At 40.8% G+C, this 23,094-nt stretch overlaps 2 protein-coding genes across 2 annotated transcripts; both read left to right on the top strand.

The window, feature by feature from the left end:
• Nucleotides 1-11: 11 nt before the first annotated feature.
• LOC118421983 (zinc finger protein 260-like) lies at nucleotides 12-22,942 on the top strand. Its single transcript, XM_035829486.1, has 5 exons — nucleotides 12-138; nucleotides 12,590-13,578; nucleotides 20,793-21,602; nucleotides 21,735-21,901; nucleotides 22,379-22,942. Exons 2-5 carry the CDS (start codon nucleotides 12,783-12,785, stop codon nucleotides 22,940-22,942), a joined length of 2,337 nt encoding a protein of 778 aa, XP_035685379.1. The 5' UTR covers nucleotides 12-138; nucleotides 12,590-12,782.
• On the top strand, nucleotides 2,996-10,312 carry LOC118421557 (zinc finger protein 239-like). Its single transcript, XM_035828899.1, has 2 exons — nucleotides 2,996-3,118; nucleotides 8,641-10,312. The coding sequence occupies exon 2, from the start codon at nucleotides 8,833-8,835 to the stop codon at nucleotides 9,571-9,573; it is 741 nt and encodes a 246-aa protein (XP_035684792.1). The 5' UTR covers nucleotides 2,996-3,118; nucleotides 8,641-8,832; the 3' UTR covers nucleotides 9,574-10,312.
• Nucleotides 22,943-23,094: the final 152 nt, after the last annotated feature.

Raw genomic sequence — 23,094 nt, 5'->3', positions numbered from 1 at the left:
TTTGACCTTTGCCCCTGGAAGCTTTGTTCCTTCCGCCATTTTGCTCCGTGCGAGAAGGGCTCATTTTTCTCTATCATTTGAGGCGAAATTCAGCTTATTTCAACGCTACAGCAGCCAGTCAACGTTTGGAACATATAGGTAAGAGCTTCAAGGCTTACTTGATCGTAAAGAGGCCGCACGTTTGAACAATGAGACGTTTAAATGATCATTTTGAATATATAGGCATTGGGGAGGGGGGCAAATTGGTGAGAAGTTTTACTTGATCTTAAGCAGGGCTTGAATTGAAATACCACCTGCATATGCAGGTTTGTGCAGGTTAAATTGGAGCTGTGCAGGTATTTATGGTGTCTACCTGCACTGGTCTATGTACTGGGTTTATACTAGTACATACATCTCCTATGATTTTCCGGGGGGTATGTTTATTCCGGGGGGTACGTTTATTAGATTTTGAAGATTTGTCCGGGGGGTATGTTTATTTGGGACATAAGAGTAGGTGTATGTGGATTGTTATTAACTGCATTGACTGTTACTACCTATAAAGTATAAAGAAACAAATAGCAATTGTTCCTCAATTTTAGTATGATCCAGTACTTCCTAAATTCAGAATGGTGCAGGTAAAATTTGTCTGGTGCAGGTAATTTTCAATGTTACATGCACCAGTGCAGCCATTAAAGCCAATTAGGTCGCCTCATCATTATATCAATGTAGGCCGCCTTTTGAATAAACTGGTACGAAGATGATTTAGTTAATTCTATGAATACTTTGAGCAGACAAGTCCACTGTTTGTGCATAATTTCTCACATTTTAGGGTCAAATGTCAGAAGGGTGAAGGGGTTCACTCGTAGAGCCTTTACTGCCTGTGTTGAAGTGTATAGATCTCAAATACATACAGGTTATCATTCCATGAGTTGGTGCTTGTTTATACTGATGTGATTCTCCTGTGTTAACAAAGGCTGTACCAAGCAGTGGAAGAACTGTTGAAAAGACCTTCGGGCATTCTGGGGACGAGACTAGCACCAGAGAGAACGACACAGGCACGAGAGAGCAACAGGACAAGAAAAAGGAGATTCTGCCCAAGGAAACGTGTGGTATTGACGCTCCACTAACCGACAAGGTACGCTCATCACAGATATCTGTGCAAACTCATCCAGGACAGGTGGAAGAGCAAAGTGCACAGGATGTTTTAGATGCTGCTTTGGCTGCGTCCCACAGATGCGACCAGTGCGGATACAGGACGCCTTACAAATCCCAGCTGATTAGGCATATGCGAAAACATACAGGTGAGAAACCCTTTAAGTGCGACCAGTGCGACTATTCTGCTGCACTGAAAGGCAGTCTAGATCACCATATGAGAAAACATACAGGTGAGAAGCCCTACAAATGTGACCAGTGTGATTATTCTACTGTACGGAAAGGTGATTTGGACATCCACATGGCTAAGCATACTGGTGAAAAGCCTTACATGTGTGGAGAGTGTGGGTACAGGACGGAATACAAGAACTGCCTAACCCTACATATGAGGAGACATACAGGCAAGAAGCCCTACAAATGCGACCAGTGCGACTATTCTGCCGCACAAAAGATTGTTTTGACCCGACACATGGCTCAACATACGGATGAGAAACCCTACAAGTGCGGGGAGTGCGATTACGGGACAGGGAACAAGTTTCACCTTGCCATTCATATGAAAAAGCACACAGTCGAGAAGCCCTACAAATGTGATCAGTGCGACTTTTCTGCTGCAAAAAAAATATACTTTAGACCAACACATGCCTATCCACACTGGTGGAAAACCCTACATGTGTGGTGAGTGCGGATACAGAACTGCTGAAATGTATAACCTATCCCGACATATGAAGAGACATACCGGTGAGAAACCCCACAAATGTGACGTATGTGACTATTCTTCTGCACACAAATACAGTCTTAAACTGCACAAGAAAAAACACACAAATTAAACACCATGTGTGGGGAGAGTGGGTACAGGACAGCTGGTTGGTCAACCTTGCTTCGGAGTATTACTATAGATGTTTCACATTTAAAGAACAGTGTAAAGAACCACGTTTAACTACTATGTCGATTATGATAGAAAAATGTTAAATGTTGTTATGTGTATACGCCAGCTCACGTCAGGCTTTTAGTGACGTAATAAATGAATAAATGGTGTATACGCATCGGTCCTAACTAATGGTAATTAATAACTAAAAGTAACACTATTGGTACTTTGAGTATATTTTGTGATAATGTACGCTGTACAAAGCTTGTAGTATACAGTTTACAGTTGAATATGATTCATGAAATAGAGACTGATATACAAACAGAGGCGTAATAGGTAAGTTTGTTTGTTTGTTTGTGCCTTTATTTTGACTCGATAAATACTCCATCGGCCTACTAGGCCGCTTTTCGTGGAGGTCGAGCTTACATGGAGGAGGTGAGGGGTCAACTAATCATATGCATATTGACACAAAATTTCTATTGATCATACAGAAAATAAAGGAATTCTAAATACATACATACAATTTTTAGAATTTGTTAGGCGTGCACGTTGTGAGGTGTATCGAAATGATGTTTCCATATTTTGTAACCGCATCAGTACATATCTGATATGTCTGACTTAACACGTTGATTCATTCATATACCTGAATATAAGGCATATCTCCGAATATCTCAACATTGAATACTGAAATAAGGAGTACTAGTGGTTAAACCTGTGTAAACATAACACACCGTTGTGTTTCTACATTCTTATTATGGTCCTTGAAGTCAGTGGTTTGCTTGTGTGTGCTTGTGCACAAAACACTGTCTAATAACATACAAATCGCACATAACAAGACATTTACGTACGTATCCAGTGTATATCGAATGTTCGTCGGTTAAAATGTTGGTAAATGGTTAACACTAAAGCTGAAGAACGTAATCAGTAACCCTGAGGCGGTTATACTGTGACCTGTGTTCAATCTATGTAATCAGGTTATCTGACCTTTGACAGTTGCCCCTGGAAGCTTTGTTCCTTCCGCCATTTTGCTTCGTGCGAGAAGAGTTCATTTTTCTCTATCATTTGAGGCGAAATTCAGCTGATTTCAACGCTACACAGCCAGGCGACGATTCAAACATATGGGTAAGAGCTTCAAGGCTTACTTGATCGTAAAGAGGCCGCACGTTTGAACAATAGGACGTTGGAATGAACATTTTGAATAGGCATTGGGGAGGGGGGCAAATATGTGAGAAATGTAGATGTGACTTGATCCCAAGGGAATTGACCATTTAAGCCATGTAGGCCGCCTCATCATTAAATCAATGTAGGCTGCATCATTAACCAACCCTGAAGCACCCGACCTTTTTTTGCGACTAAAATGACCGAGTGGGGTCCAAACGGACCCCAAAATGTTTTGTTCATAAAATCTCAGTACCATTTCTTATCGGCGATCATTGTATATACATTGCTTCATTAATGTAAGAGGAAGATTTTGAGACGTTAAGGTGTTGCTAATTCCAACTCATTATCATAATTTATGCAAAAGTTCAGAAGGACCACATTTTGCACTAAACCTTTTCCGACCAGATTGAGGCCCTCGGGCCTAGGAAAAAAAATGTTGTGTTTCCTGTTTCCCGACCGACCCTAGAAAAACATGCCGACCCTAGACTTTTTTTTGGGTGGCCGGCTGGCAGACATAAATTTTCCATGTGCAAGTAGGTATTCCAACGCTACCGCGAAAACGTTCCACCGCATGGCGATCGGTAAATTTCTTACCATCTTCCCACACCCGCGGCACAAAAACTATCCGTTCCTAGAGGCAAAGTTACCCATGACAATAAAGCATATAAGTTTCTCTTTCTTGTGATATGTTTGTTTAGTTTGTAAAATGTTCAAAACGCCAGAAATTTGTCGGTGAAAACGGCGCGCCGTAAGCGGTACGCCCGGCGTGGCGCGGGACACTTCCGCCTGCACATCGCTGGGTTAGACTGCAGCAGAATGAAAGTAGCACCATTTGAAAGAGCAGATATACGGGCTTTAAAATGATCCCGGTGACAGTAGGGAAATTTCATTTTTTTGTGGGTCAAAAGTCCACTTGAAACGATCGATCGATCTTAAATTCTAAAAACCACCGGAAAAAAAATTATTTTTGCAGATTGTCACCGGTGTCAAAATGACGACAAAAACTAGGTTACGTTTTGCTGTCATCGGCATGTATATTGCATGCACGCCGGCGGAGCTTGTTTTCCAGCCGAGGTCGGCCCGCGCGCCGTGTTTGGCCGGCCGCGCGATCTTGACGCGCCGAACTCGGGCCGCGCGCTTCTTACAAATAGAAGATATGTGACTGAAGCGGCACAAACTGATCCTTTTCGACGCTATGGAGGAGGAATTTGCAGGTAAAATACTTTTGATGCATTTTAGTGTCTGTAGACTGAAGGTTTGTGTTGTGATGCGGTGGTGTGTCAAGGAAACAGTTGTTTTTTGTTTGTTTGACCAATTTTGTTTTCTATAGACTGAATGCATGGCAATGCAAAATCATGTGTCTTTATCCATGTTTAGTCATGAAATTTATGTAAAACATTACGATTTTAGATTTATTTATCAATTTCTTTCTTGTTAATTTTGGCTTTGTGAATCATAGATATATCAGATATTCTTGCCTTGTTCCAAGTCCAAAATACCATGGTGTATTTTTTTCACTTGTTGAACTTGAGGCAACCGTGGCCCCCGGTTAGGGGTCAGCCAGGGAACCTATGCCCAATTTTGTTCAAAGTAGAAATTTAAATGGCATTTTTATTGTCAGTTATTATTTGTGTGAATCATTTCTTGCCTCGTTCCGAGTCCAAAATACCATGAGTGCATTTTTTCACTTGTTGAACTTGAGGCACCGTGGCCCCCGGTTAGGGGTCAGCCAGGGAACCTATGCCCAATTTTTTCAAAATAAAAATTTGAATGGCATTTTTATTGTCATTGTTATTATTTGTGTGAATCATTTCTTGCCTCGTTCCGAGTCCAAAATACCATGAGTGCATTTTTTCACTTGTTGAACTTGAGGCACCATGGCCCCCGGTTAGGGGTCAGCCGGGGAACCTATGCCCAATTTTTTTCAAAATAAGAATTTAGATGGCATTTTTATTGTCATTGTTATTATTTGTGTGAATCATTTCTTGCCTCGTTCCGAGTCCAAAATACCATGAGTGCAGTTTTACACTTGTTGAACTTGAGGCACCGTGGCCCCCGGTTAGGGGTCAGCCGGGGAACCTGTGCCCATTTTTTTCGAAATGCTTATGGCATTTTCAATGTCATCGTGAAATAAGCTTGTTATATCCAGATTGTTTAAGTGCTCTTTGACTGCCATGGGGTGTTTTGCTTGACTTTGCTCCTCTGGTTAATTTAGTAAAAATCATAAATCTGTTGTACTTACCTGCAATATTATATTCTTGTCCCTACAGTTTGGTATGGCGACCTCCAAGACAAGCCCACTTGGTACCCAGGTTCAGTCGTAGAAGATGGTGTAGAAGCAATGACACTCATTGACTTACCTTTTGGATATTTGTCTACTTAATCTATTTTTACTCCAAATCCTCTTGATGTATTATATACAATTCAGTTACATGCATGTGTCAGTCTGATCTTTCTTCGAATAACCACAGTCATAAAAAAGAAATTTATCGACAAATTGTAACATCTTTGACTATGTTTTTAATTTTATCAAAATGACCGGAAGATTTATTTAATTTGATTGAAATTGATTGGTAATGCCAGCCTTGTATGCGCCTTAGCCCGTTTTTGTTGTTAGTATTTATGTTATTCTTATGTTGCAAAATGATGTTTATGTTCATGTCATTTTAAGTTATACGTTTCGTTATAATCTCAAATTTGTTACTTTTGTTTGTCATTGTATGTAATATAGAGCAGAAGACCCCCATAAGCTCATTGTGAGCTTCTTGTCCAATGCTCTAAAAACGAATGCGAATAAAATAAAATAAATAAAAATAAATAAATAACTACAAATAACTGTAATGATGGTGTTGTACTTGAGTAGGACGTCATCGATGCAGATGGAGGACCATCATCATTCATCACCATGGTAGACACAATCATAAAACTAAAACTTTAATTGTTCATTAGGAGGAATATTCCAGTTACTCCCAGATGTGGCTGATAAAAGACCAGCAGAGAAAAACTTGAAGAATGTAGGATGTAGTACCAATAAGTAGAGGGAGAATTGGATGGTGTAGGACAAAGGTTAAGTTGACAAGTTAACTAGTTGTGCAGCCAGTTCAACTAAGTGTTAAGTTTGTTAAGAATACACATAGCAGTTAAAATGTAGTGCCACGGGAAATGATAAGTAGGCCCGTTTTTTTTGCAAAATGTTGTGTACATTGCATAATACAGGTGATAATTACTGATGATAAGAATTATCTGCAAGTACATCCAAGAAATCTATTTACATTGTACATTTACAGAAAATAGCCTGTGACCTTAAAAAATATTGACCTTGTCATAATAAATTCAGTGTTTACATTGTCTACCTATTATTTTATTTTATCTCTTCTTATAGTACAAACATCTGTCATGTATTGTGCAAGTGTGAAGTTATGCTTAAATGATGCAGTGTAACATTGTGCCTCATGAAATAATGTGAGATGATCATGCAATCTTACCTTTGACATTGACCAAGATGACCTTCTTATTAAGGCAGTTAACACTGTTGACATTCTGTGGATGTGACATTCTTTGGTAGTAGGAAATAACATAATCCTGTACATTGTAAAAGTATATTAAGTATGATACTCAGTCCTGGTATAGTATACTCACCAGCAAAATACCATAGAACGCAACCAAAAATGTGTCTATATTTACCCAAATTTACTCATTTTTCTTAAGAAGTACAGGTAAGATGACTGTTATTGTGTGGAAGAACATCAGTGGGTGCTGTTTTGTTTGAAGTATTGGAAGACATGGTCATTCCTGTCAAGAGATACAAGTGTGTGAACTTTGGAGGATTTTTCCTTCTCCAGGGGTCAAACATCACGCTGCCACTTGAGTAATTTGTTGTGAAATGCATACTTTGACCCTGTGTAAAAACATAATAAAAGATATGAATGTCTGGGATCCTGTGGAATATTTCTATGTAGTGCATATTACAAGTAAATAAGATAAAATAAGCTTTTCAGCCTTCACTTACCTTTTTATCACCCCTTAAAAAAGCTTTTTTGTTAATTTTCATAATTTATCGCGCGGCCGGCGAATTCTGAGGGCAGATTTTGGAAACTTCGTGGAGCCATATCTCAGCAACCGCTCAAGATATTTGCTTCATTTAAAAAGCATTTTACTCCTCTTAATTAGCTTGAATGCTAGATTCTGTGTAGTGACGACTTTCCCTAAAGTAGATGATGAAGATTATGAGCCGGCAAGATGACATCAGAAGCATACTATGTAAATGTACAGTTCTATGTAACAAAGTGTATGGATAAATATTGACATGGACACCACCACACTTTCCCAACTTAAGAAACAATGCTTTTGTCCAATGTGTTGCCAGTTTCCAAGCCAGGTACCATGTTCATTGTGATGTTGTGCATAAAATGTATTGTATCACATGAGTTTTAGACCAAACTCTAAAAAAAAAAAAAAAAAAAAAACGATAATCCCTACCTACCTACCCTAATTTTTTCAGGACTGACACAGGAAACACAACATTTTTTTTCCTAGGCCTCAGCAACATTTATGTCGCATAACTCATGAACAGCTAGAGCTAAAGCTACGAAACTTGGTAATTTATCATAAAATATTGTTTGCAAAAGTTTTTGGGCAATAAAGTAAGTTTATCATTTTTGCGGGTTGCCATGGCAACCATATTATAACAGGCATATTTTTGCCAAAATTTGACCATTTCAATTTAAACAAGGTTTTCTTGGTAAACTGCACCTGTTTTCTGACAACAATTGAATTCTGTGAAATTCAATGTAATTTTCATGACTTAAAATTTGTAATTTATGCTAATTTCCTGACGTCATTCGTAAAAATCCAAGATGGCCGCCCTGATTAGGCAAATGACGTCATAATGTCGTCACATTACATGTTGATAACACAGAAATTTTTGTGATGATTAAGGTTTACATTCTCATTATTGTCGAAAAGTTTGGTAGTAATGCTGTAAGTGGTTACGGAGTTAGCCTCCAAAGTTTGTTTTAAAAACTGCACATTTTTGCTGGGGTCCGTTTGGACCCCAGAGGGATGGAACACAAACTTTGTTTATAATTTCCACATTATTGTACCAATCTTCGCGAAAACTTACGAGAAGGTTTAAGACATATTGACTGACAAAGTCACGGAAGGATTTTTTCTTCAGATAAAAAAATGTTCAAATGGCACTTCAAAATGTACGCCTGGCGTCCAAATGGACCCCACTCGGGTGTTTGAGGGTTAATAAACTGGTACGAAGATAAGTTTGTTAATTCTATGAATACTTTGAGCAGACTAATCCACTGTCTGTTTCAGGGACCTGATTTCTCACCTTTTTTTTGTCAAATTTCATAAGGGTGAACCCGTAAAGCATTTACTGCCTGTGTTGAAATGTATAAATCTCACATACATAGATTATCATTCCATGAGTTGATGCTTGTTTATACTGATGTGATTCTCCTGTGTTAACAAAGGCTGAGCTAAGCAGTGGAAGAGCTGTTAAAGAAGAGACCATCGGGCATTCTGGGGACGAGACTAGCAACAGAGAGAACGAGACAGGCACGAGAGGGCAACAGGACAAGGAAAAGTAAACGTGTGGTATTGACCCTCCTTAAACCGACAAGGTACGCTCATAACACATATACGTGCAAACTCATCGAGGACAGATGGAAGGACAAAGAGCACAGGATGCTTTAGATGCTGCTTTGGCTGCGTCCCACAGCTGCGACCACTGCGGATACAGGGTGGCTTACAAGTCTCAACTGATTAGGCATATGAGAAAACATACCGGTGAGAAACATGGTGAAAAAGACTACATGTGTGGGGATTGCGGATACAGGGTTGCTTATAAGTCTCATCTAATCAGGCACATGAGAACACATACGGGTGATAAACCCTTCAAGTGTGACCAGTGTGACTATTCTGCTGCACTGAAAGTCAGTCTAGATCGCCATATGAGAAAACATACAAGTGAGAAACCCTACAAATGTGAGCAGTGCGACTATTCTACTGTACGGAAATATGATTTGGACATCCACATGGCTAAGCATACTGGTGAAAAGCCGTACATGTGTGGAGAGTGTGGGTACAGGGCGGCGCAGATGTTTCATCTAACAAGGCATATGAGAACACATACAGGCGAGAACCCCTTCAAGTGTGACCAGTGCGACTATTCTACTGTACGGAAATCTGATTTGGATATCCACGTGGCTTGGCACAAAGGTGAAAAACCCTTCATGTGTGGAGAGTGCGGGTACAGGACGGAATACAAGAACAGCCTAACCCGACATATGAGAACACATACAGGCGAGAAGCCCTACGAATGTGACCAGTGCAACTATTCTTCTGTACGGAAAGGTGCTTTGACCCGACACATGGCTCAGCATATGGATGAACAGGCACTTTAGACCAACACATGGCTAAACGCACCGGCAAAAAACCCTAAATGCGTGGGGAGTGTGGGTATCTAGCCTGGATACCATACCCCTACCTCAAAAATATCTTTCGTGTTGGGGTCTGGCAGGATGGCTGTAGAAAGGTTCTCCAAGGCCCTTGATCAGAGGGAGGAGAACCTAGGATTGATGACCACTCACACCGCAGGTAGCCAGCTACAACACACCACAGTTGGTCAGCAGGCTATCGCAGTAGTGAATCAGGTAATTAGTGGTCACTGTTATGGATTAAAAAAATACAGTTGGGGGTCTTAAACCAATCATGGTAGGGTTGTAATTATCTCCTGCTGATCCTGCTGCTGTTCTATTGGTGGAGTTTTTTGCCCACTATAAGGGGCAAAATTGAGAAGCCGACCTATGCCATCCGGCCAGACCCCTGCACGATAGACACTTGAGATCGGGCTGGGGTTTGGTAACCTGGCTATTGGGTATCGGGCAGATCAGATGAGTGAAATAAGTCAACCATCCATCCATAGTACTGAAAGGCACTTTAATTCGTGACATAACATTTAAGTATGTATGTATAACACAGAGAACTTGTAAAATCCTTGGATGTATTTGCATATCTGTACTTTTCTGTGCGGAAATACGCTCATGTCTTGAATGTAAAAATTACTGGACGTCTTTGTTTAGCTTTATCGCTAGTGTGCTGTAGTAGCTGGTCATGTTCAAGAAGTTCAAACTAATAAAAAAATTAACAAGCAGAAAAAACTTAATTGAAAATCCTCATTTGTAACAATTATGCTTGTTTGCTTGTTTTTCTACTAACATATTTCACAAACCTACGGCAATTTATGTAGTATTGTAGGGACGATTGTAGGTAGTTCTCTTGTATTAGTTTAAGTAAAAGATGATAGCAGAAAGTTGATAAGGTTTGTTAGATCAGCGACTGTTGACCACGCCAGTATTGGCAAACGCGACTGTTCTGTCAGTCTCTTGCAAGTTTGTTATATTGTGGTAAATCAAACAAGAACCACGCAAATGTCTTGTCCGTTTACCATACATTATACCAAGTTGATACTCCCGTGTCAAATGACCTGTGTGACCTTTGAATTCCAAGTCACATGAAGACCCAATTCTGAGCTAAGAAAAATGGTGGATGCCATTTGACAGTGTAATAAAGAAATTTTTACAGTCGTGCGTATCAGTCCTTATTCTCCATACTCAAGGGTAATTAATTACTAAAAGTAACACAATTGGTGCTGGGAGTATAGTTTTCTGATAATGCACACTGTACTAAGTTTGTAGTTTACAGTTTGATATGATTTATAAAATGGTTAATGATAAGAACAGCGTTGTAGTTCTCTACTTTCAACCAACACTTGGCGAAGAAACATTTACATGATATTGTTATACAGTACTTAAAGACAAGGCTAGATATCGAGATACCATCTATTGTATGCTTTTGTACGATATTCTAAAAGAAGACACATTTATTCCATACACCTCTCTCTCTCTCTCTCTATATATATATATATAGATAGATAGATAGATAGATAGATAGATAGATAGATAGATAGATAGATAGATAGATAGATAGATAGATAGATATTCAGAGATATCCTTTATATCCAGGTATATGAATGTATCAACACGTTGAGGTTGACATAACATTTATATGTACTGATGCGGTTACAAATGATTTATAGAAACATCATTTCGACACACCCCAGAGGCGTAATAGGCAAGTAGGTCCAAATTTTAGAATTTGAGAGGCATTTACGTTGAACACTGAAATAAAGAGTAGTTAAACATGAGTAAACAACACACCGTTGTGTTTCTACATTCTATTATGGGTCCTCAAAGTCAGTGGTTTGCCTGTGTGCGTTTGTCCGCAAAAAAACTACCTAATAACATACCACTTAACAACAGATTTACCTATACAGTGTATATCGAATTTTTGCCGGTTAAAATGTTGGTAAATAATGAACACTAATGCAGAAGAACGTAACCAGAGACTTTGCGACGGTTATACTGTGACCTGTGTTCGATCTGTATAATCAGGTTATTCAACCTTTAACCTTTGCCCCTGAAAGCTTTGTTCCTTCCGCCATTTTGCTCCGTGCGAGAAGGGCTCATTTTTCTCAATCATATGAGGCGAAATTCAGCTTATTTCAACGCTACAGCAACCAGTCAACGTTTGGACCATATAGGTAAGAGCTTCAAGGCTAACTTGATCGTAAAGAGGCCGCACGTTTGAACAATGAGACGTTTAAATGATCATTTTGAATATATAGGCATTGGGGAGGGGGGCAAATTGGTGAGAAATATAAGTTTTACTTGATCCTAAGCAGGGCTTGAATTGAAATACCACCTGCATATGCAGGTTTGTGCAGGTTAAATTGGAGCTGTGCAGGTATTTATGGTGTCTACCTGCACTGGTCTATGTACTGGGTTTATACTAGTACATACATCTCCTATGATTTTCCGGGGGGTATGTTTATTCCGGGGGGTACGTTTATTAGATTTTGAAGATTTGTCCGGGGGGTATGTTTATTTGGGACATAAGAGTAGGTGTATGTGGATTGTTATTAACTGCATTGACTGTTACTACCTATAAAGTATAAAGAAACAAATAGCAATTGTTCCTCAATTTTAGTATGATCCAGTACTTCCTAAATTCAGAATGGTGCAGGTAAAATTTGTCTGGTGCAGGTAATTTTCAATGTTACCTACACCAGTGCAGCCATTAAAGCCAATTAGGTCGCCTCATCATTATATCAATGTAGGCCGCCTTTTGAATAAACTGGTACGAAGACGATTTAGTTAATTCTATGAATACTTTGAGCAGACAAGTCCACTGTTTGTGCATAATTTCTCACATTTTAGGGTCAAATGTCCGAAGGGTGAAGGGGTTCACTCGTAGAGCCTTTACTGCCTGTGTTGAAATGTATAAATCTCAGATACATAGATTATCATTCCATGAGTTGGTGCTTGTTTATACTGATGTGATTCTCCTGTGTTAACAAAGGCTGGGCCAAGCAGTGGAAGAAGTGTTGAAGAAAAGACCTTCGGGCATTCTGGGGACGAGACTAGCAACAGAGAGAACGAGAGAGGCACGAGAGGGCAACTGGACAAGGAAAAGGAGACTGTGTGGTTTTAACACTCCACCAACCGACAAGGTGCGCTCATCACAGATATTTGTGCAAACTCATTCAGGAAAGATGGAAGGACAAAGAGCACAGGATGTTTTGGATGCTGCTTTGGCTGCGTCCCACAGATGCGACCAGTGCGGATACAGGACGCCTTACAAATCCCACCTAATTAGGCATATGCGAAAACATACAGGTGAGAAACCCTTTAAGTGCGACCAGTGCGACTATTCTGCTGCACTGAAAGGCAGTCTAGATCACCATATGAGAAAACATACAGGTGAGAAGCCCTACAAATGTGACCAGTGTGACTATTCTACTGTACGGAAAGGTGATTTGGACATCCACATGGCTAAGCATACTGGTGAAAAGCCTTACATGTGTGGAGAGTGTGGGTACAGGACGGAATACAAGAACTGCCTAACCCTACATATGAGAACACACACAGGGGAGAAGCCCTACAAATGCGACCAGTGCGACTATTCTGCTGCACAAAAGATTGTTTTGACCAGACACATGGCTCAACATCTGGATGAGAAACCCTACAAGTGCGGGGAGTGTGGATACGGGACAGGGAACAAGTCTCACCTTACCATGCATATGAAAAAACATACAGGCGAGAAGACCTACAAATGTGATCAGTGCGATTTTACTGCTACACAAAAATATAATTTAGACCAACACATGACTATACACACTGGTGAAAAGCCCTACATGTGTGGAGAGTGCGGGTATAGAACTGCTCATAGGTCTAGCCTAACCCTGCATATGAGAAGACATACCGGCGAGAAGCCCTACAAATGTGATATGTGTGACTATTCTGCTGCACACGGAATTAGCCTAAATCGGCACAAGAAGAAACACACGAGTTAAACACCATTTGTGGGGAGTGCGGGTACAGGACAGCTGACTGGTCAAACATCCTTCAGAGGGATTTATACCGATATTGATGTCGTTTAAGCACAGACATATCGTTTACTATTAACCTTACATAAATGTAATTTTAACTTTGAGGGTCAAAATCTTACAAATGTGATTAAGATGTAAAAAGACGTAACCTGGGTACCATCCGTATTCTACCAGGGGTCCTTACACTCCCTACCCTAAAAATACTTATTACTGTATTTTTTAGGGTAGGGAGTGTAAGGACCCCCGGTAGAATACGGATGGTACCCAGGCTAAAAAGACGTTCAATCAACAAGCAAACCGCACTGCCTGCAATTACAACACGGATCGGTATTTTCGGTGAGATATGTACTTGTTATCAGCAAAACATAATCTTAACAAACACATGCTCCGACATAAGACTTAGGAAAAGAAAACAACATTAAAGAGGATGGACGAAGACTGAGGGACATTATAGCATGTATCTAGTCCAGAGGTTGACTCTAGACTCTAAGTTGATGCAACTTACTGGGTTCGACTTCTTTATCTAAGACAGTGTAAGACAGAGGGCCTCACTTTTCTGTAATCCATCTCATAAATATATCTAGATATATTTTAAGAGGAGTAACTTTTGCTGTGTAACAAAAGGTGAATATGATGTTTAGACGTTAGTGTAAGCGACATGTTTAAGTCAGCATGTTGATATATTTTTATACCTATTTGTTATTCTATTTGTATCAACTAAACCTTAACATTAACCCAGTATATTTATTGTGTCAATAAAGATTACACATTATCGACATTTGACCCTTACCAACGCATTCTAGAACAGTGAATTGATTTTAAACTAAGTTTGATTACTATGTCGATTTCATAGCCAATTGTTTAATATTCTGCAATGCTGTCTTATGAATACGCCAGCTCATTGACAGCTTTTAGAAATGTAATGTAAAGTTCAAAGACAATACATATTGTATAGCACTGCGCCGTCATTGACTGTATGCTTGCATAATTCTAGTTACATCACATGAAAAATTATGTATTTGTTGGTAACTGCAGCTGAATAGACAAGTTTTACAATGTGGTACACTTGTGATTTTTCATTTTCAAAAGGTATCTGTGGGGCTGCGAAAATTCAGAAAAAAATGTTTTCATAGACGGTTTAATGCTATGAACGTCCTTAGGTATAGTTTGCTTTCAAACAATAGAAAATGAGAACCTTTTTTCCTTCAGTTAATATTTATTGTTCAGTTAAAAACGATACAAAATTATATGTATTGTATATGGAAATGGCTTCGTAAACAAAAGTTAACAAATAATACACTTGTAAGATGATAAGTAAATACAAATGTTAATGACTCCACATAAAAATGTAGGTAACATACAATAGAATCACATGTAAAATAATACTATGACACCTAGCCTACTGATGTCGGATAATTACCAAAGCTAGGCTTTAAGCTCAGTTATATCTCTTGTAGAGTGATGTTCCTTATAAATACATGTTACAAAAAAAGAGAGGGTTTCTACAAAATTTCTACTTATACTATATTATACTATATTCTACTAAAGCTATAACATTTTAGGGGCAATCGGCAAAACCTGAGATTGAAGCAAAATGTCATTATTCAGTTCTGTCCTGTCCAGTACTCCATGCGTCCATATCCTATTCATCATGTTCATTAACGTAGGAAAGTAGTGATGTGTTTTTATTTCCCCTCGAGATATGGGAGGTGCATGTGAGCAACTGTGCAATGCCAGTCCCATGCATGTATATATCTCGTGCCCGGTAGAGTGGCATTCAAGTCCGTCCAGGCATCAGCAGACCTGTCATACACATAAACGAAACTTTCGCGATCAGTTTCACCCTCCTCACCCCTACAGATTAACAACGCGTGCAGCTGGTTCTCCAGTACGAATAGACCAGGCATATCATCAATATAACGGTTTCCTGGGTTCGGCCAGCCGTTCAGTTCCTGCCAGCGGTCTGACTCTGTGTCGTACAATATAGGGTGATAAATGTCATAATCTGTGCAGAAAATCTCAGTAGTTCCCATGGCAACAGCTATACACAATTTAGGAAACTTCAACGACGGGGTCCTCCTGTTCCAGACGCCCTTGTCTGGGTCGTAGCAGTGCGCTTCCGTGCCTGTGAATAAATACAGGTTTGGACCGCAGAACAACATTGCATGGTTGTTTATAGTCTCGTCAAGTTGCAGGTGTGAACACTCTTGCCACTGGTTCGTGTGCGGATCGTACTTTCTCATCTGCAGCAATGTTCGTTTATCTACAGGTACATAAGCAATGTAATACAAGATCCCATCAGCTTCAAGCAAACGTTCCTCGCGGCACTTTACCTTAGATATTGAGAACACACTTGCTTGTTTCCACACGTTTTCTGCATGGTTGTACTTAAACAGGCACACCTGATTCTCATCCTCCAGTTCTTTAGTATCGAGGATGTAGATATCATTTTCACTTGTGACTGTTATATCTGTGACATTAGGGAGGTCCTCTGGCTTGTAACTGCAGCTGATGTACTTCCCTTCTCGAGGGTTCATGAAGAGGATCTCATTGGAACTGGAGAGGACAAAACATTGCAAACTGTCAAAAAACTCGACTGGAAACACAGAACCTTTCTGTATGAATGAGGCTGACATCACAGCATGCACTCCTCTATCGAATACAAATACGATTTTTAATCGTTGGAATTTGATGACCACAAAATGTGGAATTATATTGTGCAAGGATTGTTTACATCTACAAAGTCTAACAAATAAGAAGAAGTATCTACTAACCCCTCGGTCGGATTGAGCAGCAGGGCCATTTCCGTGGTCATCCCGAATCTTGGCTTCGGGTCGATGTTCCCTTTCTGTACCACATTCCTGATGACCTCAGAACTCCCAGGATCCTCCCTGACCAGGGGGTGTTCCAAGATGGCTGCAATGTCGTCTGAGGTCAGCAGGTTGAACCGGATGTGAGGGAGGATGCTGGGTAGATGGTGCAGTCTGTAAGATACAGGATAGAAAGAAGTGGCTATGGTAATGTGATGTACTTTTTTATATTACCGCAGAGAATTGAGGGATATCGTATCTCAAAGACAAACTGGCAAAATTTACTTGCCAATCGAAGTAAATTTTTTCAGTCTTACGTGCAATGAAGACGACACAAGATAGACATCAATATTCATAATTGTACAACACCCACCTGTCCTCCCTGCTGTGCTGCACCCATCTCACCACAGCCTCCCACACTGCTGTCTCCTCTTTAACGTCTAGCTCAATGTGGCTGATGATCTCAGTTAGTCGATTCACCCTCAGGCCGCAGAACTCCTCACTGGAGGCAACCTGTGGAGATATAATTAAAGCATATGTGCATATTCCAAGGTACTGCAGCAATGTGTGCCTTTATCCTGCTTATGACTTACAAGGATGTGACTGTGTGCAAATCAATTGACACAAATACAACTAAACAGACACACGATACGCAGAAACGGATTCTGTATTCCACTAGACGGCGTATAAAATACATCTTAAGTAATTTTATGACAATTTTTAAAATTGAATTCCTCCATTTCCATTCTGTTGGTCATACTCTACCCAAAATATGACCTCACTGTATATTTCCTTACAATTACAAATTGTATGTACTCTAATAATGTAGTTCTTTGATATCCATCCAAGTACATGCAACATATCTGTATCTGTATCTGTATAGCCGGTATAACCGCCATTCGGCGTAACACACCAGCTGTTACCACGCGGTGCGGCAGCAGCTGGTTATATTCCACTGAACGATCCGTCATACCTAACTTTTGCACATCTATCTGCAAGCGTTCTTTAAAACTATCCAGAGAAGATGCCCCTACTGTGCTTGGTGATAACAAATTCCAATCTACGATAGTTCTGGGAAAATACGAATTTTTGAACATAAATACTATGCAATATAATATCAACATGAGATTGTTAGGATTTGTGACAATTTCCTAACCCACTATGAAACTGACCTCAGTAAAGTTTCTGGCAATCCACTGCAGACAACACTTCGTGCACAGAAAAGACATCAGCAAACTTGTACAGGTCCACACAGGTGGAGCGCTCCACGTTCATGGCCATGTAGCTGCTGCAGGTGTCTCTCACATAGTCCAGTTGGAGGAGGTCGGCTGCCTGGTACAGGGGCTGCACTTTGTCCAGGGACACATGGAGGGTTCCCGAGTAGACATAACTCAAGATCTCCCCAAACATGCCCGCATCCAAACCCTGCAAAATAATACATTTTTAATCATATCATGTGGACCCCATTTTCATCCCATTCTGCATAATCTCTTTTTTTCCCTTGTATATTTCTGATGGCAATTATTTAGTTAACATGCTCATACCGTGCTGGAATTTGACATTTGACCTCCACCTGCCAAAGAAGTCAGGAGATTGAGTGAGGAGGGGGGCCGCGAAGAAGACTTTAGTAAAGTCTAACATTCACTGGTTTTGATAAACAATGAGCTCCCTCTGCATATTTAACGTGTTTCTATAATAGCATCTTCGAAAGTTCCCTATTTCAATCTATTCTAACCACAGGTTACGCCAACCCTACCTGTAAAACAACCGTCTTCTGACGACTTTCCGCCATGTCACTTGTAAACATGGCCCTGAAGTAGGGGCTGGCCGCGGACAGAACAAGCCGATGGCAGGGAAACCGCCGACCCTCGACTTCAAGGACGACATCCTGCAGTACCCCAGCCTTCTGTAAGTCGCCCACAGTTCCAAGAAACCCGTGCAGATAGCTCTCGTCTTTGTAGGAACGAGGACGAACTGCGCTAGAGTGGGGTTCTTGGTGTGCGGCAGCCATGTTGATGATGATGATAGTGCTGTATTTCCGGAGGGAACTGATCGCATACCAGTAGGGTCAAAGGGTAGATTCATCTTTACTTATCACCCACATAATGTAGCAGAGCATGAACCTGAAAATATAGATGAATCTAACCTTGCCCCTCCAGACACAAAATTAGAGATTGACTCGTAGCATTCTATATTCTATCAAGGAGGTTAAAAAGAACTAGTTTTAGTTGGTCTGTTCCCTCGCAACACCATCCTCCTACGCAGGGACATCCAACCGTCACTCTTTAATAGTTCCTGTGGACGACCCCCCAAACCAGCTGTCAGTCAATCAGTGAAGATGCCGCTCAGTTTGCAAAAGGGGTCTCGCAAATATAAGTGTAAGCTCATTAATATTAATAAGCAGGGCGGACAGGAACTAAGACTAAGAGTGATGGTTGAAAGAGCAGGGTACATCCAGACAGGTAGTTTGGCTGTTTGATATCCATGCGTAGGATGATGCGCAACACTGAATGTAATGGTATTTCACCTTCAGTCTTTTACACGTAAGAAAGAACATCCAATTAAAGATCAATTCACCGTTGCCCATGCTACACAAAAGTCAATTACACGTACACGTTTGTAAAAATTTTGTGCCAAACGGCTACCTTAGCTTGTTTAGGGTTAAGGTATAATACATGACACTTCAATAACGGTTGATTACACAAACACAGCAGGCTAAAACCATTAATTCAGTCCTATGCTGTTGTCGGTCATATATGGTTCTACAGAAGTAATCGGGTATGATAGCTTTGACCTTTCACCACCGGAAGTGCTGGCGGTGATACTCCGCCATTTCGCCATCGGCTGGAAGACAGACTACTTTCCGGACGCTTTGCCGCCTTGTCGACTCAGAAATAAGAGCAGCACACGGGTAAGGCCATTCTTAGTCATCAATGCGCACTGGTCGATGTTATTATGATAGCTAGATAGCATCATTACAAGGATACGAACGGTGATTGTGAATAAATTGTACGTCTGGATGGGGAGGGGGCATTGCGATATGTTACAAAACTACAAAAGCATAAACTCCAGGTCACCGATTATCACGTTAACAGCTCCGAGTACGCATGGGCAACACAGGAATTATGGGTGATATATCAAGGGTAAAGGTAAAGGTACACAAGACATAAACAAATAACTTAATAACTTAATAAGCCTCCTCACATTAGTCAGGACGCATATGCGGCGACAGGAATTCTAGGTGATATGTCAAAGGGTAATGCACACAAAAAGTAAACGGTCCTCGTCTTTACCATTGTTTCGATTTGCATAACAACGTCCAGACGGGTTTTGTTTACTTTTTGACATATTACCTAGAATTCCTGTCGCATGCGTCCTGACTAATGCGAGAAGGCTTATTGCGACTGGACATTGTTGTACAAATGAAAAGTGTTATCCCTGCGTGACACCTCCCCGGTGTGCTTATCTAGGGTCCTCGGGAAGACCAGTCTTGGCTGCAGAGCAAATTCTCTGCCTTGACTAAAAGTCTGGTTTCCATGCAACTTACACCGGGTAGGACTTGTACTCTTTTCGTCAAGACTCAAGTGATGTGGGCTCTTTTACTCTCTTCAAACATTTCCGTTGGATCCGTGGTTTATGTTTTTGTGTATGTCCTTATGTTTTATTTATGTGAAATGCAATAAAGAAATTTAAAAAAAAAACTCTTTAAACATCGGGCCTCCTCTTAACGTCCAGATCGAAGCTAGATACTAACAATTTCGTCACAGGAGAGAAGCCAGCGAAATCATCTTAAATGCCTTTTCCAAGGGCACAGTATCGGGGAATTTCACGGGTAGGGCTGTGTACCGCAATACCCGTACCTGTACCGTACCTGTACCGTACCTGTAAAACTGTTTAGGTACAGGTTCGGACGTAAACATCTGAGTACCTGTACCTGTACCTAAAGTAACTAAAGCACTAAATGGACACAATTTTTAAGACTACAGATAGGTAAATCCAGAATCAACGATGACAATTGTGATAATCTCGCAGTCGGAAAGTAAAGAAACTTCATTTTGAGGCTCTAAAATGTAATTCTATATTCAAAGATGACAATTTGGTACTATAAAAAGTCAGTTGGCTATATTTAAAACTTACAGATAATTGATCAAACTTGTTTAGGTACATGTCCAGGTCCGGACATGTACCTAAACCTGTGTACCTGTACCTGTACCTGTACCTAAAAAATTATCTAGGTCCACGGCTCTAGTCACGGGATTCAAACCCTGGATCTCGGTTTCCCTTTAAACCATAACAACGATGCCACATACAGTACGGTAGTCTTTTTGATCTTTCAAGTTTTGATAATCCAATTTTGTTTTAGAAATGGGCGAGAGAAGCAGCGAGATTCCTGTGGACGAACTACCAACTGGACATTATGGGAACAAGATGAGCAGCGAGATTCCTGTGGACGAACTTCCAACTGTACAACCTGTCGACGAGACAAGCAGCTACGAGATATTAGACACGGTAAGGCAGCAGAACGAGGAAGAAAGTATTCCATGTGGGGAGAAGAGCGAAGAAAAATCTGACCATCCTCCCGCCACACAGGGTGGAACAGAGCAGATGGCCGGGTCTGCGGAGAAAGGTAGTGTAGAGAAAAACTTTACGTTCACAGAGCTTGACTACAGAACAGCTTCAAAGAGCGACCTATTCAGACACGCTATAATCCATACAGGGGACAAACCCTATAAGTGTGACCAGTGTGACTATTCTGCAACAAGGAAAGACTATTTAAAAAGTCACTTGGTCAAACACACTGGAGAAAAACCCTACATGTGTGGAGAGTGCGGACAAAGAACAGCTCACAGGTCTGCATTAACCAAACACATGAGAATACATACAGGTGAGAAACCCTATAAGTGTGACCAGTGCAACTTTTCTGCAGCAAGGAAAGACTCTTTTGACAACCATATAGCCAAACACGCTGGAGAAAAACCCTACATGTGTGGAGAGTGTGGTTACAGAGCAGCTCACATGTCTGACTTAACCAAACACATGAGAATACATACAGATGAGAAACCCTACAAATGTGACATGTGCGACTATTCTTCTGTACGAAAACGTGATTTGAAAAGACACATGTCTAAACACTCCAGAGAAACAGAAAAGACAGACAGGCTTGCGCTGAAAAGTTCTTTGAAGAATCGTTTCATCTGTATAGAGTGTGACTACAGAACAGCTTCAAAGAGTGATCTAGTCAGACACACCAAAGCCCATACAGGAGAAAAACCCTATAAGTGTGACCAGTGCGACTATTCTGCAGCAAGGAAAGACTACTTCGACCGCCACATAGCCAAACACACTGGAGAAAAACCCTACACATGCGGAGATTGCGAATATAAAGCAGCTTGCAAGTCTGACTTGACCACACACATGAAAATACATACAGGTGAGAAACCCTACAAATGTGACATATGCGACTATTCGTCTGTACGAAAATATGACTTGGAAAGACATCTTTCTATACACAGCAGAGAAACAGACCAAACGTACAGGCGTGTCGTGAAGCATACTAGGGACAAACGCTTCGCATGTGAAAAGTGTGACTACATGGCAGCTAAAAAGAGTGACCTATTCAGACACAACAGAACACACACAGGTGAGAAACCCCATAAGTGTGACCAGTGCGACTATTCTGCTACAAGGAAAAACTATTTGGATCGACACATGACTAAGCACACTGGTGAAAAACGATTCGTATGTGGCGAGTGCGGGTTCAGGACGGCTGACAACTATAATCTAAACGTACATATGAGAAAGCATACAGGTGAGAAACCGTATAAATGTGACCAGCTGCAGTGTGACTATTCTGCTGCACAGAAAGTTACTTTGGACCAACATATTGCAGTAAAACACACAGGTGAGAAGCCTTACAAGTGTGACCAGTGTGATTATTCTGCCGCACAGAAATGTGATCTAAAAAAGCATATGCCTAAACACACCGGAGACAAACCCTACCTTTGCGATGAGTGCGGATTTAGGACTGCTAACAAGTCTACTCTAGTAAAACACTTGAGAAACCATTCAGGTGAGAAACCCTATAAGTGTGACCAGTGTGATTATTCAGCCGCTAGGAAAAGTTACTTGGACCAACACAAGCTACGACACACCGGTGAGAAACCTCACTTGTGTTGGATATGCGGCCTCAGGACATCTGACAGATCTGGTCTTAATGCCCATATAAGAAGGCATGCAGGTTCGGAAGCGGAGAAACCTTATAAAAAGTATAACTGTGACCAGTGCAACTACTCTACTGCACAGAAAGACAAGTTACCGCGCCATAAGCTCACACACACTGGCGAGAAACCCCACATGTGTGGGGAGTGTGGGTTTAGAACGGCTCATAGGGCTACGCTGATCATTCATAAGAGAATACATACAGGCGAGAAACCCTACAAATGTGACCAATGTGGATATTCTACCCGAGCAAAAAATAACCTTAACAAACACATGGTCCGACATACGTCTTAGGAGAAGAATACGATTAACAGGAAAGAGGATGAACAGAGAGTGAAGAACATTATAGTTTGTGTCTACTCTTGTCTAGAGGCTGACTCTAAGTTGTTGTAACGTACTGGGTTCGACTTCTTTCTCTGAGACATCGTGCGACAAAGGACTCCACC

Source organism: Branchiostoma floridae, chromosome 8 (genome assembly GCF_000003815.2).
Source record: "Branchiostoma floridae strain S238N-H82 chromosome 8, Bfl_VNyyK, whole genome shotgun sequence".
NCBI classification, from domain to species: domain Eukaryota; kingdom Metazoa; phylum Chordata; class Leptocardii; order Amphioxiformes; family Branchiostomatidae; genus Branchiostoma; species Branchiostoma floridae.
This window is presented reverse-complemented; position numbering and strand designations above follow the sequence as displayed.

Coding starts and splice junctions, on each gene's coding strand:
- LOC118421557 (XM_035828899.1), top strand. CDS start 8,833: ATGGAAGGACAAAGAGCACAGGATGCTTTAGATGCTGCTTTGGCTGCG.
- LOC118421983 (XM_035829486.1), top strand. CDS start 12,783: ATGGAAGGACAAAGAGCACAGGATGTTTTGGATGCTGCTTTGGCTGCG. Junction 13,579..20,792: donor GCACAAGAAGAAACACACGA/GTTAAACACCAT, acceptor ATTTTGTTTTAG/AAATGGGCGAGAGAAGCAGC. Junction 21,603..21,734: donor AGACAGGCTTGCGCTGAAAA/GTTCTTTGAAGA, acceptor ACTATTCTGCAG/CAAGGAAAGACTACTTCGAC.